This window comes from Eurypyga helias, unplaced genomic scaffold (genome assembly GCF_000690775.1).
Source record: "Eurypyga helias isolate BGI_N326 unplaced genomic scaffold, ASM69077v1 scaffold30879, whole genome shotgun sequence".
Classification (NCBI taxonomy): Eukaryota; Metazoa; Chordata; class Aves; order Eurypygiformes; family Eurypygidae; genus Eurypyga; species Eurypyga helias.
This window is the reverse complement of record NW_010270650.1, coordinates 4,019-19,495: the sequence shown is the minus strand read 5'-3', so window position 1 is coordinate 19,495 and position 15,477 is coordinate 4,019. Positions and strand designations below refer to the sequence as shown.

The following is a 15,477-nucleotide window of genomic DNA, read 5'->3' as shown; positions in this document are numbered from 1 at the left end:
TCACCCGCGTCTGCGCCGGAGCCGGGCGGACTGCCGGTGCCTTGCCCGCCGCCGCAGCCGCTGTCCGCCTCCCCCCAGGGGTTGGGGCAGTTTTGCAGGGCTTGATCCGCCCTTATGGATGTAAATAAGGTTTTTAATCTCTACAGAGTTGTGCAGGTTCTTTATTACTCCCAATATAGCCGTCTCTCGACGTCACTGGTTTGATAAAGCAGCGTGATGCACAGCTAATGTGACATTTATTGAGTGAAGATTCTGTAGCAGAGAAAAAGGTAGTAGTGATAATATCGAATAGAGAGCAAAAATTGCTTCCTGATGTAAGCTGACACCCTCTGAAATGTTTTCAGACACACGCTGACTTACGTGAGCTCTTTGAGTTGGAAGAGAGGCTCAAAATCATAGAATCATAGAATCACGGAACGGTTTGGGTTGGAAGGGACCTTAAGGATCATCTAGTTCCAACCCCCCTGCCATGGGCAGGGACACCTTCCACTAGACCAGGTTGCTCCAAGCCTCATCCAGCCTGGCCTTGGACACTTCCAGGGATGGGGCATCCACAGCATCAGTACCTAAGTCCTCCTGTAGAAAGGTGAGAGTTGTTACCAAAAAACCCCACTCTTGAAATAAAATCAATATACCCATGGTTAAATAAAGCACGCCTTCTGGTTCATGAAGAACTAGATCTTCATGAAATGAAATTAGAATGAAATAGTACAGTGTTGAGCACGCAGAAGTAAAGAATTCTGGATTTTACAAAATGGCCAAGAATACTAGGTGCTATTTTGGTTTTCAGTTTAGTCTCAAGTGTGAAACAGTTCTTAAAAAAAAACCCACCACAGACTCTTGTCTTCATGCATGAATCATAAACTGTAATCAGTACTCATTCCAGTTAGCTCTCACTCTTAAACTCTCCCGGTTTGCTCTTAATTTTCACTGTAAACTTTCTTAGCAGGGTACAAAAAATAACGTACCTTCTGAAGTTGATAATCCACAAAAGGGCTCAAAAGACGTGTCTAGTTGCGCTGGGTTTTGTAGGGACAGTTAATTTTCCTCACAGTAGCTAGCATGAAGCTGTGTTTTGGATTTGTGCTGAGGAGAGTGTTGATAACACACTGATGTTTTAATTGCTGCTAAGGAATGTTTATACCAAGCCAAGGACATGTTCAGTTTCTGACGCTGCCCCTGTGTGGGAGGGGACACAGCCAGGACAGCTGACTCAAACTGACCAAAGGGACATTTCATGCCATCAAACACCATGCTCAGTATCTAAGTTGGGGGAGTGGGCTGGAACAGGCAATCACTGCTCCGGGACAGGCTGTACGTCGGTCGGCTGCTGGTGAGCAATTGTATAATTCCCCCCCTCCCCTTTTTTTTTAATTGCATATTATTATCATTATTAGTAGCAGTGTTTTTTGCATATTATTATTATTATTAGTAAGGTAATAATTTAATTTTATTTAATTTATTTTCAATTATTAAACAGTTCTTATCTCAACCCACAAATTCTTTTTCCTCCGATTTTCTCCCTCATCCCACTGGAGGGTAAGGGGGTGAGCGAGCAGCTGTGTGGTGCTTAGCTGCTGGCTGGGGCTGAACCACGACACTGGTTAGGAGTGAAAAAACAATGTTAATGAAAAACGGGTGCTAGAAGAAATAAATATGAATACTTTTTCAAATCTGAGTGGTCAGGAGAAAGGCAGGGAAGAAAGGTATCTACACATCCTGAAAGAATAAGGACACCTTCCTGTGTCCTTCTTTCTTTTGCTTTCAGACCCCTTTTTGGGGGAGAAAGGGGAAGAAATCTGGTTGCACAGTTCAGAACTGTGGAATGTGCACAGTTCCCACGGGGGTGCAGAAGAGTGGTTTTGTTTCCATCTCCTTTACTCTGCTTACTGTAGCATTCTGGGTTGGTTTTTTTGGTTTGGTTTGGTATCCCTACCTCAAAAAAAAAAAAAAGGGTAAAAACCCAACCAAAACCAAACCCAGCAAGTAGTCTGGAACATGAGTCTTCTGATTAAATTGCTGATTTGACCTAAAACCTCAGGACCTTATTGGAAAGGATTTTTTTCTGGGGGTAGATCTGGCCAGTGCAAAGGAGATGGGTGGAAACAGGGAGATGTGAGTGGTCCAGAGGCAGGGACAAGGCTAGGGAGCTCTACTGTAAAGGCTGGGGGTGTGTGTGGCAGGAACAAAGATATGAGGGGCCGAGAAAGCAAATGGCTTGTCCGGAGTTGCACAGGAAGTCTGTGCTAAAGGAGAGCTCAAGTCAAAGACCTGAGGTACCTGGTCTAGCAAACGAGCTTCTCTTTTTTTTTTTTTTTTTTTTCTTCTCTAAAGAGACTATTTTTAGCTCTGGCAGCTCACAGAGACCTTAGTGAAGAATATTACTAATTTTGCATATGCAAGTTCAGTGATACCGTTGCAAAGTTGTGCACTTTTATTTCTTGGATGCTCAATGGCTTATTTTGCTTTTTTTATGTTTACTCTTCCTTGTCTTCAAGGTATAGCACTTCAGCACTTTTGCTTTTGCAAAAACACAGGACTGCAACTTCTTTCTTTGTAAAGTTCTTCCTCCTGCAAGGAACATTTAATTTCAGTTTTTAGTGGCTGGGCTTCTTTGCCGGAAATGACTGGAGTGATTGAAGTTCCTCATAGACCGAACACAAAATTGTCCTCTAGCTTGGTGTGCTAAGGAAGCGCTTCATAATCTACGGTGACTTTCTGCACTGGGGAATATGCAAAACCCCGGTGCCCATGAGAACACAGCCTTGCAGTTCCAGCCACCTCCCGAGGAGCAGAATTATGGAGCTACTGCAGCGCACGTGGGACAAGGTCCGTTTGTGTCTGTGTCGAGGAACAGTCCAGCAAAGAGAGATTACCTGATCACTGCTGTGCTGTGCTATGCGAATCTAATAAACTTCATGGACTGGTTCATTGTGCCAGGTGAGAGCCTATTTTCTCCTTCAAAAGAAAACAAAATTCAAGTTCTCAACAGCTCTACTTACTCTGAAAAAAAAAGTTAGAAATGTTTTCTGAAGTAAAGATATGCTTTATGTCTTTTTAATCTTTCTCATCTGCTTTAGCTTGTTGGTCATACTCTCAATGAAACTTCCAATTATAAATCTTGAAAGACCAATAAATAGTGTATTAGTTATTAATGGTTAGTAGAATGTTTATAAAAATCACATCTGTTAAATGCTTAAGATTTATATATTTGAATCTAAGTCTCTTATAAACAGACTTCAGCATACAGAGCAACTAGTTTGTGTCTGGATTCTACAGAGATTTGACGAAGCAGCTTCCTTTTATTGTGTACAGCAGCTTACCAGGCTTTCTTTAGACCCAGCGGAGTAGATCTGGCATTCCTTTATCTGAAGAATAGTGATGCCATTCCCCTCATTAAAAGTACAAAAATCAAGTGAACTTTGTGCACGTTTGTTTAGGGGAGGCTTAACTTCCTCATGATCCGCTGGGGATGGTGTGATTTCTGCAATGAAGAGTGTAACATGATTATGTAAAGATCCACTTCCCAAATTGAATGGAGATCAACTATGGAGATCAACTTATTGAACTACAGTGAACGGAGATCACCTCCCAAATTTACAACATGTTTTCTAATAATGTCTGTCTTCCAAAACGTGATTTTAAATCTTTTTTGCCCAGCTGTGACCAGCAAAGCATTGCTTCTAGTAAACTGGTGGGAAGTCTCTGGTTTTCCTCCCTTGTAAACTGTGGTCTGTGTAAATTCTTCTGTTTAGCATCACTCCTATGCATCTACCATGCTTCCAGTGGTCTGATTTATAAATTAGGGGGAAACACTTGTTGGGAGCTTGCTATATTTTACTTCTGAGTGGCCTGGAAATCATCAGTGTTTTAAAACATGGAAAAACCCCAAAGGATGGATTGTTAAATTTGGAATTCATATCTAGTGACAGTACACAAACTAGTTATTTTTACTACTTAAACCATTCAGAAATTTAAGACATTTGGTCAATATCTTTAAAAGTTGAGTGGCTGGTGGGTTTAGGAGTTCAAGCTTTTTTCTTTTGAATACTTAACCACACGTGTAAGAGGGAAGGAAACAAGTAGGAGTGCGTGCTGAGTGATACTGCAGGACTGTTGGTGAAAAACTTCAATGTACAGCTCTTGTCAAGTGACTTTCCCTGGGGAAGGGCAGGGGACAGGAGAGGGTGAAAATATCTTTCAGCAAGAACCAGGATGCCAGGAGGGTACACGCTTGGGAGTATTAAGTGCAAGCAGTCATTTGGTGCATTCCAGGCTCTGAACTATTCTTTGTCTCCTGCACACGCTAAGAGCTTGCAGTTTCCAAGGCCTGTGACATACAGCTTGCCTACATGTTAACACACGCGGTTCCTCGTGTGTGAGGTACCTCAGGGACACGTAAGAATTCAAGATTAGAGGTGGGGATAGTGTCCAGGCTTGTGAAACAGCAAACATCTACTTTAATTCCCACCTACGACTAAAACACTTTTTAGTTAATTCTAAATTCATGGGGGAAACCTGTAAATTACAATTTTCACTGTAAACAAACTGTTCATCTGCTGGAATCCAGCAGCACTGCAGAATTCTGCATCAGTACTTCTGGGTTTGTCTGTCCATATGTATGAACAAATTGTTAAACAGAAGTTAACAGGAAAGTGAAGGAGAGGCCTGAGTATTTGTTAAAGTAAGCTGGTGGCAGTTATGAAGTTGTGGTTTCCGGGCAGTTTTGCTCACAGTCTTTGGCAGAGTTGCATCAATCTTCACACAGAAAACAAGCTCTTCCACTTAAATACCTGCTGGAACTGAGTCTTCAGGTTGTTAGAAGTGGTGACCCTGCAGACGTTTTCCCCTCTCATCTGTTACCCCGTTCCAAGCTGATCAGATGAATGGTTTGTAATTTGCCAGTAACTGTCCAGACCAGCAGTTTCAGTTATGTGGAGGGGTAAGATTTTGACAGTGCTCGCTGTGAGAGCTGGTTTGAGATGAAGGTGTGGTTCACTTCACGCCTTGTGTTAGCTCTGATTTGTTCTAAATGCTCTGTTAGTCTGAAATTGAAGTTCCTGTAATACAGTGTTTCCGTGTGTTGATAATCGGCCGCCAGAAAGAGTAGATACAGTTGATTGTCCTGTTTTAATGATGCAAAATGTTTGAATGAAGTCTCTGACTTAAACTTCGTAGACCATTAGGAAAACCCGAAATGCAGGGTATGTTCGGGAGTCATTGAGAAACAGCTGCCGGCGCTCTGGTGTTGCTGTTAGGTGAGACCTTGATCTACGCTGACCTCAAGCCCTGTCAGTACAGAGTGAGGAGAGTGATGCTGCTGCCCCGGGGACTGTGGGAGAGCATGGATTTAGCTTTAAACTAGCTGGCTCAGAATGCTTTTAAGAGGCTGCAGCAGCATGGATGGCATGACACGTAAAATACACTGCAGGGGCAGCAGAGGTGCCTCCTGCTAACCTCACCCCGAGCTCCATCCTGCTGCACGTCAGCTCCTGTGAACACAGCAGACAGTTTACACAGAACTTGTTTTCTTAAGTGGTGGCTTCATGCTTTAATAATGGCCTTCAATAATAGATTGGATTTTCCCTCTGTTTGTTGCTTCTTCACCTTTCTTCCACACTTTTTGACAACTCTTCTAACCTTTTCCCACAGCTATTGAATGGTTAGAAATTGAGATGGAATTTCTGTCAGCTGTTTATTGGAAAGAGAAATGATCCCTTTTGGTGAAGTTTGTCATTGTCACCACTAAAACTGTTCATTTGTAAATCCACAGTTATCTGTATCTCATCTGATCTCTGCAAGATTGTCAAGGAAATATGAGCAGAATTGCACGATTGGAACCATGCTCTGCATTGCAGTAGTATTTCCCTGGCTATGGGCTGATACAGCCACCATTGGCTAATGAAGACTATAGCATTTTGCATCCCGAAAAATCCAACATGCACTAATTTGAATGCTGTACATACTGCAAATATTAACAGTTATTCTTAACAGAAAGAATTTCAACTCATCTTACATTTTAAGGTCATTAAGAAATGTTTAGGATTAGCTGTATGAAGATAGCAATCTCCTGGCTGCAAAACTTTGCCGCTGTTTGGTTCCAAGTTGTGTCCATTAAACTCTGAACTGTAAATTTTTTATGTGCTTAAGTACAAACAGTGCAAAAGAAACAGAACAATTGTGATGGAATTAGTGGGCAAACTGACTCTCATAGCACCTATATAGTGGAAGATCATGAATTTTATCTATAATGGTAAGAATTTTTAATTCTGTGTTTATCTGTGCTTGTGGTAACCATTTACCTCCAAACTAGCAAATGTGCTGCACTTCTTGCAAGCCCTTTTCTTGAATAAATCTTTTGAGTTGGCACATGAATAGAACTACAAGGAATGAGCAGGGTACGTCGCTGTCATTCAGTGTTTGACTCTGTTGCAGGGATCCTGCTAGATATACAAAAATACTTCGAGCTTAGCGATGGGGATACAGGTCTACTGCAAACAGGTAATAAAATCCCTTAATTTCAGATAGTTTACTTTGCATCTACGTGGTCTGTTCCTACAACAGTCTAGTTACTTGATTCTTCTAGTTCCTACTTGTGTGTGGTTTTGCTCACTTCCACTTGTGGGCAGGCTGGCTATAATGAAAAACTCAGTTTCTGGTTCAGGGAAGATGGGAATTGAGTCCTTCAAAAATCCCACAGCATGTGAATCACAAAAACTGAAGGAATTTCTCAAGAAATACAAAACTTGAGCAATTCACCCGTTATTTTTGTACATTTTTTTTTTTAAATTTGCATTTTTCTTTCTCTAAATGTCAGTCTACCTGCTAGTTTTACAAACTCAGCCTGCCTTTAACCTCTGCTGTAAAAAAGCCCCTGAGTTTGTCTGAGGGGTGAGGATTATGTATGACAAAAATGATTTCACCAATATTGTCTTTGCTCCTTCTTGGATTTCCAGTCTTCATCTTGTTTTACATGCTGGCTGCCCCAATCTTTGGATACCTCGGTGACCGCTACAATAGGAAAATCATCCTTGGAGCTGGTATTTTCTTCTGGTCTGGTGTAACATTAGGCAGTTCATTCATCAGTGAATCGGTATGTTGCTTTTTTAGAGGGTCCTGCTAAGATCAGCTGCATACATCTTGCAGGAGTTGGAGTTCTCCTCTGATTACATTTGGAAAAACTGGCGGTGAGCACCCACTCCCCAGGCCTGGACTGAATGGACTTGGTGGTGGTGAGGTCCAGCCTAGGCAATGGAGAACCCACATGTTACTGTTGCAATTGGTGGGATCATATTTTTGTCCCAAATGTTTCTTGATTATGACCTTTAAGTGTAGTGGCTTGTTCGTCAAGCTTGTGCTCTGTTGGCTCTATCCTGTAATTCTCTCTGGCTGGCACTCTGAGAAGTCACTACTGTGCGGGAAGTAGGAAGCACAGCAGTGGGGTGCGAGGGAAGCTGGTGTGAGCGGAGGGAATACAGCCATATGCTAAAGGCAGTTGAACTCTTATTTCCTCTGGTACATTTGATCCACTAAAATGAATTTCTTTAATGTAATCTTTCTTTCTTGCGTGGGTTTTTTTTTTTTATTATAATGTCTTTTGCCTGCAGTATTACTGGATATTCTTTCTTTCACGAGGACTAGTTGGCATTGGCACAGCCAGTTATTCCACAATAGCACCTACCATCATTGCAGACCTGTTTGAGGAAGGAAAAAGGACCACAATGTTATCTATCTTCTATATCTTCATTCCAGTGGGAAGGTTGGTTTTCTTGTTATTGGCAGACCCACCTTTTGAAATTCTGTCAGACCTTGTCTGTAATTCAATACACCCTGCACCCTGATTAGAGAGATTTTGATGTGTATCTGCACTGGCTCTTGCAAAAGGATTTGTCAGTTGCTTAGCATGTTTAAATAGAGCTGGTTAGGCTTATTTCTGTATTTGATTTGTAGAAATTTTTGCTTTTTTTCCCCTAACATTTTTTAGGAAGAATCAAAACTCTGAAAACTGGTAGGCTTTGAATAAAATATTGAATCATTTCTAAAGGAAACATGTGCATGGGGGTAGGAAATTTATTTCTGGGTTCTGCAAAACAGAAGTTTTCAGATGTTTGTTTACTTCACAGATTTTTCAAGAACCCTTCAAGAAATGTGTCCCAAAGTAGAACTGGCCCTTCCCTCTCTTCTTTTGGTTAAAGTGACACCTCTGAAGGAGAGGTGGAGAAGGGCTTTTCAAGTGGTTCACAGGCATACTCTTTACTAGAGCAGGCAGTCAGGCTGAGCCTAGAAGGCAGATTAAAACCACAGGAATTCCTGTACGGCTTAATTCATGTATCTAGCACAGAAAAGTGTAAATAATAAACTGCTTTATGGGCTGTCTGATCTGGGTTTGCAGTGTCAGTCTACAGAATATGTATTCCAAGGGCATCTGGGACATTATTGCCACCATCTCACCAAGTCCACTCTGAGGAAGTTGGACACTCTTTTTAATACTGGCTGGAAAATGGACTAGCACAGACCATGAGGGTTGTTTCTGTTTATCTGTTTGAAAACTATGATTTCTCTGTGCTCTCCCTCGCTGGCAAGACATGTCATTTCAGCCAACAAGAATTCATTGGTGCCGGCTGATTATTCTTTTCTGTTGCTTACAGTGGTCTTGGTTATGTCCTCGCAGCTGGCATGGCAGAAGTCACAGGTGACTGGCACTGGGCATTCAGGGTGAGTTTTTCTCTTTCACTCATGAGGCTGAGCCATTCACCACAGAATCAGAATCATCACTGAGGTTTGGATTGTTTGTGTCTGTTGTGTTAAAAGAGGTGAGCAGTGGCAGGACTTTCTACTGACTGCTCATGGATTTTGTGTTTAAGGGAACTCTTCCTGCAGGACGAGTGGGAGATTTATGTCTGGCTCTTGCAAAATGAAAGCAGGCATAGGTGAAATTGTACAGCAGGCAGGGCAGGCGCTGATGTTCCTCTTACCTGAGGACACACTTGGAATGGTTGTCAGTGTACCACAACCTCAGGCAGAGGAAACTGAAGGTAAAATGTTCATTATACTGGTACCACCAGTAAAATTCTTCAGGAAAATGGAGTTTGGTTTTTGAAATGCTATAGGGAATAACTTCTATTATTTGAAGGTTTCAAGAAAAAACCCTCTTCTGTTCTGGTCACACTGTCGTAATGTCTCTCCATACTGAGCACCTAGTGCTTTGGAAGTACTTGGTCAGATCCTCCTAACCTATCTATATAACTGACAGCAAGTACAGGATGAGGGGGGAGAATGTTTACTGGAATAACAGCCTGTTGTTATTCAGAAAACACTGATGACTGCATCAGTGAGTTTTGCATTTGTGGTCAGAGTACTACAGTACAGTTTTGTTTCTTCACATATTTTTCTCCAAAATTAGAGGGAGTATGTTGAGGAGGAAGGATCACCATAAATCACCAAAGTTTCTCCTCTTTTTTACAAATATGTCCTACAAACAGCAAGTCACATCTATTTCTGAACACATCTGCAATTGCCAACTGTGTGTTTCTAACAGTGAATTTGAATGGCTGTGGAGTTTTCGCTATAAGAAGAAAGGTGTCCGTGATCTAACCGGCCTTGTGTCTACAGATAACTCCTTGCATGGGAGGTCTAGCACTGGTTCTTCTGGTTCTACTGGTCCCTCACAGGACCCAGAGAAGGACAGCAGCACACAGAGCACTGAGCATCTCCGGCACAATACGGGTCGCGGCTGAGAAACCAGGTGTACAGAGAACGGCCAAGACTACTTGGTGTCAAGATGTTGTATCACTTGCCAAGAAGTAAGTGATTTTAGCAACAAACATTCCCTCCACTGAAGAATGACCGTTCTGTTATTAGAAATGCGGCCATCAAATCCCACTCATCTCCTTTGTATCGCCTGCTATATACAAGATGATTGAAATGCCATTGATTAAAGTCTTTCTTCCACTCTTATGGGGATGCTATGCAGAAGATTAAACATTTCTTTGCTTCTGCTATCCACCCATTTTTAGGAGGAGGAAGGAGGAAAGGTTATGATGGCAGTGTGCTCCTGTTTAGATCCGACACTACCTTCTGCTATGTTTCCCCTTCCCCCTTGCTTTAACAAGTAGGGTAAGCTAGGTTGCTAAAAGTGCGCATTTTGCAGGTGTAATCCTTAGTGCCTGAGGAAGGTTGGATCAGCATGTCTCAGGCAGTCTTTATACGGTATTTGTGAGCCTGCTGTGCCTCTGATACAAGAGGTCAGAGTCTGTAGGACCCTGATACGGTTTATAAAGTAATTGTACATGTGGTTTGACCAGCAAGCCTGTTGGCAGGCAAATGCTTCCTTTCAGCCGCACAGAAATGAAAGTCAACGCTACCTGACCTGCAGGACAAAGTAAAATACTGACTGCAGCAGATTTCTCACTCCTGTCACCCCACAGCTGTGGAAGGCAGGCCAGGGGCAGGGAGGGAGCAGTGGGTCCAGTTTGAGAGCAGCAGGTACTGCTGCAACAGGCCTGGCTCTGCATGGCCCCTGCCTGCAGGCTGCTGCCTTGGGGTCCCCGCTGAATGCTTTTGGTTAAAGACAAGCCCCTCCTGCTTTCCTCAGACCTTGTCTGTCTTTCTAGTGTTTCTCTTCTAGAGGATCCAGTGTTTTCAATTGGTGATTAGATCTGCATCCTGTTTGCATCCAGAACAGCAAGTACATTAGTGTTCCAGTTTGTTGGTTCACAGTTTGTGGTCAGTACACTCTGAAGTGAATCAAAAATTAGCTTTCCTGAGTCACAAATGAACATTTCTGACATTTCAACAATTAGACTATCATCAGAGTTACTTTCCTACAAAGATGTTTCTTACAACTTCCAACAATGTTGTAAAAATAGATTTTAATTTTGTTTTCCTTTAGCAATTGATTTCCAAAGCATAAAAACATACTGCCAAAACCCCATGTGGTTCCACTTTTAAGCAAGTCCAAGAGCCCTTTATCTTTAGAGGATGAAAAATTAGCTTCATGTCTTAACAAATCCTCTAGTCTGGTGGTCACCTTGTCATTTGCAGCAATTTATTTAGTCTTAAAATTTCATTCCTCCCTATTGACCTCAAAGGGGACTTTGAAACTATTACTAGAAAGAGACCAGTAAACAGTTAATTTTCTCCTAGAATAGGGCAGGAAGAAGACAAGATTTGAACAGTTTCTTGAAATGCTTCACCTTTTGTTTGAAAGCCTCAGCTTTTGTTTGAAACGTCTCTGTGCAGACTGAGAGTCTATTTCTACTGACTCAGGTAGGGTTAAGGAGTGCTTCAGCCACTGCATCTTAACAGTTTGGAAGACCCAGATGTTACTCTCATTTATACTGGTTATGGAAACCAATCTGTCCTGAGGCATTTAGACTTGCACATAGAACACTTTCATTTAGCTACTAAGCCTTAAGTTCTTGCCCACTCTCTATGGTGTAGTTCTGCTATCAAAGATTTCACAGGAATTGTTTTAGAACAACTAGGCAGTGAAATCTGCAAGAGACCAGGACTGGGATTTGACAGGAAATCAGTGGGTCATACTCTTCGCTCCAATTTTTACTTTCCTTTTGAAGTTCATAGATAAAGCCTCATCAAAATTCATATCTTCAGGGGAGTGCATTTGGATTATGGTGGAATGAATTGACTTGTTACTGTTTGAAATCCTGGATATTGCAGGTAGGCTCTCCCTTTTTCCTCACAACCCATTCTTTCTAGTATCTCTCATTTCTTCCTTTTAACTTTCAGTTGGAGTTTCGTCTGGTCCTCACTGGGTCTGACTGCCATGGCCTTCGTTACCGGAGCCCTGGGAATGTGGGTACCACTGTTTTTGTACAGGGCTCAGGTCATGCAGGGCATTGTATCCCCATGCCTCCAAGAATCATGCAATTCCTCTAACAGGTGAGGTGCGCACAGCTGTGGAAACACCCTTGGCAACACTGCACAGTGCAAGTCACAGTTTGTTCCCAAAGGCAGGGGGTAGGATGTGACAGTGGACACTTCTTGTGAAGGTAACTGGGGGGCGAATGTTAGACTCAATTGCCTCCAGGTATGTTGAGAGACTCCCGTTTGTTTGTTGGTTTATAATGACTTGGTTAACCGGAAAGGTGTGCCAGCCCTATGTAAGTAAAGTGGGAAGAAGCAGTAACAGGAACAGTGGCAGGACAAGGAGCATCTTTAGCAAGGGGACTTCAGTTGACAATCGACTGTGCACCCCAAACTACTTAAATACCCACTGAAATATGTTTAGATCCTGTGTTTTGGTAACTTTCCTATTACCTTCTTGTTAGTCTGGTTTAAAACTCCTGCCATGTTGGCCAGGTCACTGTGACTCCCACCATAAAGCAAGCTTGATTAATTGGTCTAGTATTATATCATCACAACAAAACAGAATAATTTCAACTTGTAACTGCCAGCAGAGCTCCACTTACAGAGGCCACCCAGACCAATAAAAATTCATGGATCTTGGATGGGCAAGGGGGATTTACAATGGGAGAGAACTTTGCAGTGATCACAATAAAACTTTTTGGAAATCACTTTTTCCCAGCTAGGCAGAGATTTGTTTTCTTTACAATGTGTTATCCAGAATAGAAAAACGTATTCTATGTTCCCCTTGAGTCTTCATGGCTACCCTCAAGAACAGTGAGCACTGGGACACGTCTCTCCTACATACTCACTCCCTGCTAGTGGTTTCCATACAAGTGTCCCTACCTTTCTTCTGGAGGTATCCCAAATCAGTTTTCAGTCTCTAGCATCATGATGGATTTCCAAGAACTGCTTACTACATTTCTTTCTAAGTAAAGACAATTAAAGGGAAAAGTAGTAATCACACCTTGAGTGTATCCTCTGGTAATTGGCTGCTTCTGCTTTTCTGCAATGGAACAACCGGGTCAGCTCAAAAGTGTTTACCAAGTTGTAGTGTGACCAGATGGATTGAGTAGTCATCCACAAGTACTTCACAGGAAAAGCCATTGTCTTGCCATGGATGCCACCCTTGGCACACAACAGCGAATAATGCTGAGGAAGAGAGTGAACTCCCGAGTCTGACTCAGGGTAGGCGGAGAGGAGAAACTGAACAGTTTAAACTGTTAGCTGCATCTGTTAACAGATACAGTTTGAATAATTCTTTTATTAAGCTGAAGGTGTTAGCCTATGCTTTGTTTTCTAATCCATCCTCTGAATTATTATTCCACAGTAGTGATGCTAAAGCAGACCTAGTCTTCAGGGAAGTAAAACGGAGCACCTGATAGTTTAACCTCATGTACTGCTCTTACAGGAGGGTTTAAAAATAACCTCGGCATAAGCTAGTGCCAGAAACAGCATATGGATGGCTTTAGACTGTTATTCCAGAGAGATGCAAAGAAACATGATATGAACAACTATGTCAGACCTGTAGCTGATGGTGCTGGAAGAAGTGAGCTGCACATTCCCAGACCTGCCCAGGGATACTTTAAGGATATCTTCCCCTCTGGATGTTTGGCAGTTGCAGGCTTTGTTTAAGGACCAGGGCCGTGTCACTTCAGCTCCCTGGAAATACACATTCAAATGGCACCACAGCTGACTCAGGTCCCCATCCTTCCAAGGTAGATAAATAGGCAGTATGAAGTTTGTATTCAGGTCTTTGTGCAGACACTTTCAAACTGATCAGACAGATCCATGAGCATTTTCAGACCCTAGAAGATCCCACAGCAGCCTTTCCCCAGGACTAGACTTCTGTACTTCCCTACTCCCTGTCAGCTGAAGTGTGCTTGGATTTAGCTTTGGCTGTTCCCTTTTCTTCCAGCTGTAGGTTTATTTCAACTGCAGTTTACAACACATGAATCTCTAAACACAATTTCATGAACACTTCCATCACCTAATGTCACCTGGAAACTTGCCTCTTCTGGACAAATCTCTAAGGAAGTTATCCTGCCTAGTGACAATCTATATTGTCACTATCAAGCTATAGCGAGTGCTGGATTGGAATCTCAAAGAACTTAAAGGGAGAGTACAAATATGCTTAAAGATTGTTATCTTGTATAGCAACACTTTTTTTTTTATCTTGTAGGATTATAGAGCTTTTCCTATCGGCCAGAAAGAAATGTAAAAGTATTCCTGCAGTTTAAAGGAATAGATCATATCCTAGCTGATTACTTGCTTTGCAGTCAGAGAAAGCTCAGGAAAACTTACAGAACTTACCATGTAGCACTGAAATATTTAGAAGCACTTGTGCTCAGAAGACAGTGCCTCTGTTTGCCTCGGGAGAATTATGATGCATTAAGCAATCAGTGGCACCACTGCTCTTGTTGCAAGAGACTTGCATTGTCATTAGAATCTCATTTGGGACAGAGAGAAAAGCATATATGGAAGGCCCTTTGGAAGCTGAATCTTCTCAGCTATTCAAACACATACTTTTAAAACATGAACCTGTCATTCCTGGAGAACACATTTGCATTTGTAGACATACAAAGCTGAGTGGCAATTGAAATTCTGGGTTCAGAAAATACTACACAGACCTCCCACTACTTAACTACTCAGTATTCTTTGTACTCTTTTGGGGAGTGGTAGATGTTTCCCATAGTCAGAGAAGTGACTCATCTCAGCTGTGCTAACTAGAGGGTTATAATTTAGATGTATATAATTCCACGTGATAGGATCTCTTCCAAGGCAGCAGATTGTGATACAGAGTTATTCCATCTGTGTTTTAGGGATGACTGAGTAGGTTGGTTCACAGGGTAACCAAGACGACTGTTTCTCCTCTAAATCACTGGATGTCCAAGACAGATCATAGTGAGAGGAGTTCTCCTTGAGCCTGGGTACATAACACCTGCTCTGTAAATGGGAAAATACCAGCTCCACAGGAGCTGCCTCAGTTGCAGAGGATAGCTTCAATGGAGATTTGGGATTAAATCCATCTAGAAGGAGTGGGAGGGCTAGGTCAAGTGGAATAACATTCAAGTTCCACATTAAAAATTCCTCTGAAACGAAAGGTATAAGCTAACATCATTTTTTCCCCCCACAGTATGGTCTCACTATGCTCAACTGAATCCTTTGCTTTGTCACCAGCCTAATATTTGGAGGCATCACCATTGGGACAGGAATCTTGGGTGTCATTGCTGGGGCAGAAGCTGCAAGAAGATTAAGGAAGTTAAACAATAAAGCTGATCCTCTGATCTGTGCCACAAGCATGTTCATCTCTGCTCTGTGCCTCTACATAGCCTTGATGGTGGCCCAGACGAACATCCTTTCCACTTTTGTAAGTGCCAATCTGTTTGTCATTAGCAAAATGTCTTCTGGGATCCTGGGGAGAAAGGGAAGGGGGAGGAGGAGGCGAGGGGTGGCTTTTGTGGAATTCTAGGCCAATCTTCTAGGCCACTAAGAGGTTTCAGTGACTTATGACAAGGAGGCCTTCCAGTTAAGCACTGCCCACAGCTGTGGTGGGAGCCACAGTGAGCATTACTTGGTCCAGTAAAAAGGGCAGCAGGCAGAGCATTGTAA

At 42.4% G+C, this 15,477-nt stretch overlaps 1 protein-coding gene across 1 annotated transcript; it reads left to right on the top strand.

The window, feature by feature from the left end:
• Window positions 1-2,732: 2,732 nt before the first annotated feature.
• Window positions 2,733-15,235, top strand: LOC104502922 (protein spinster homolog 3-like; the record flags this gene model as incomplete). Its single annotated transcript, XM_010158536.1, has 8 exons — window positions 2,733-2,940; window positions 6,436-6,501; window positions 6,957-7,093; window positions 7,608-7,759; window positions 8,649-8,715; window positions 9,613-9,803; window positions 11,749-11,901; window positions 15,046-15,235. Coding segments are annotated over exons 1-8 (1,164 nt in total), but the record flags the coding sequence as incomplete, so codon positions are not given.
• Window positions 15,236-15,477: the final 242 nt, after the last annotated feature.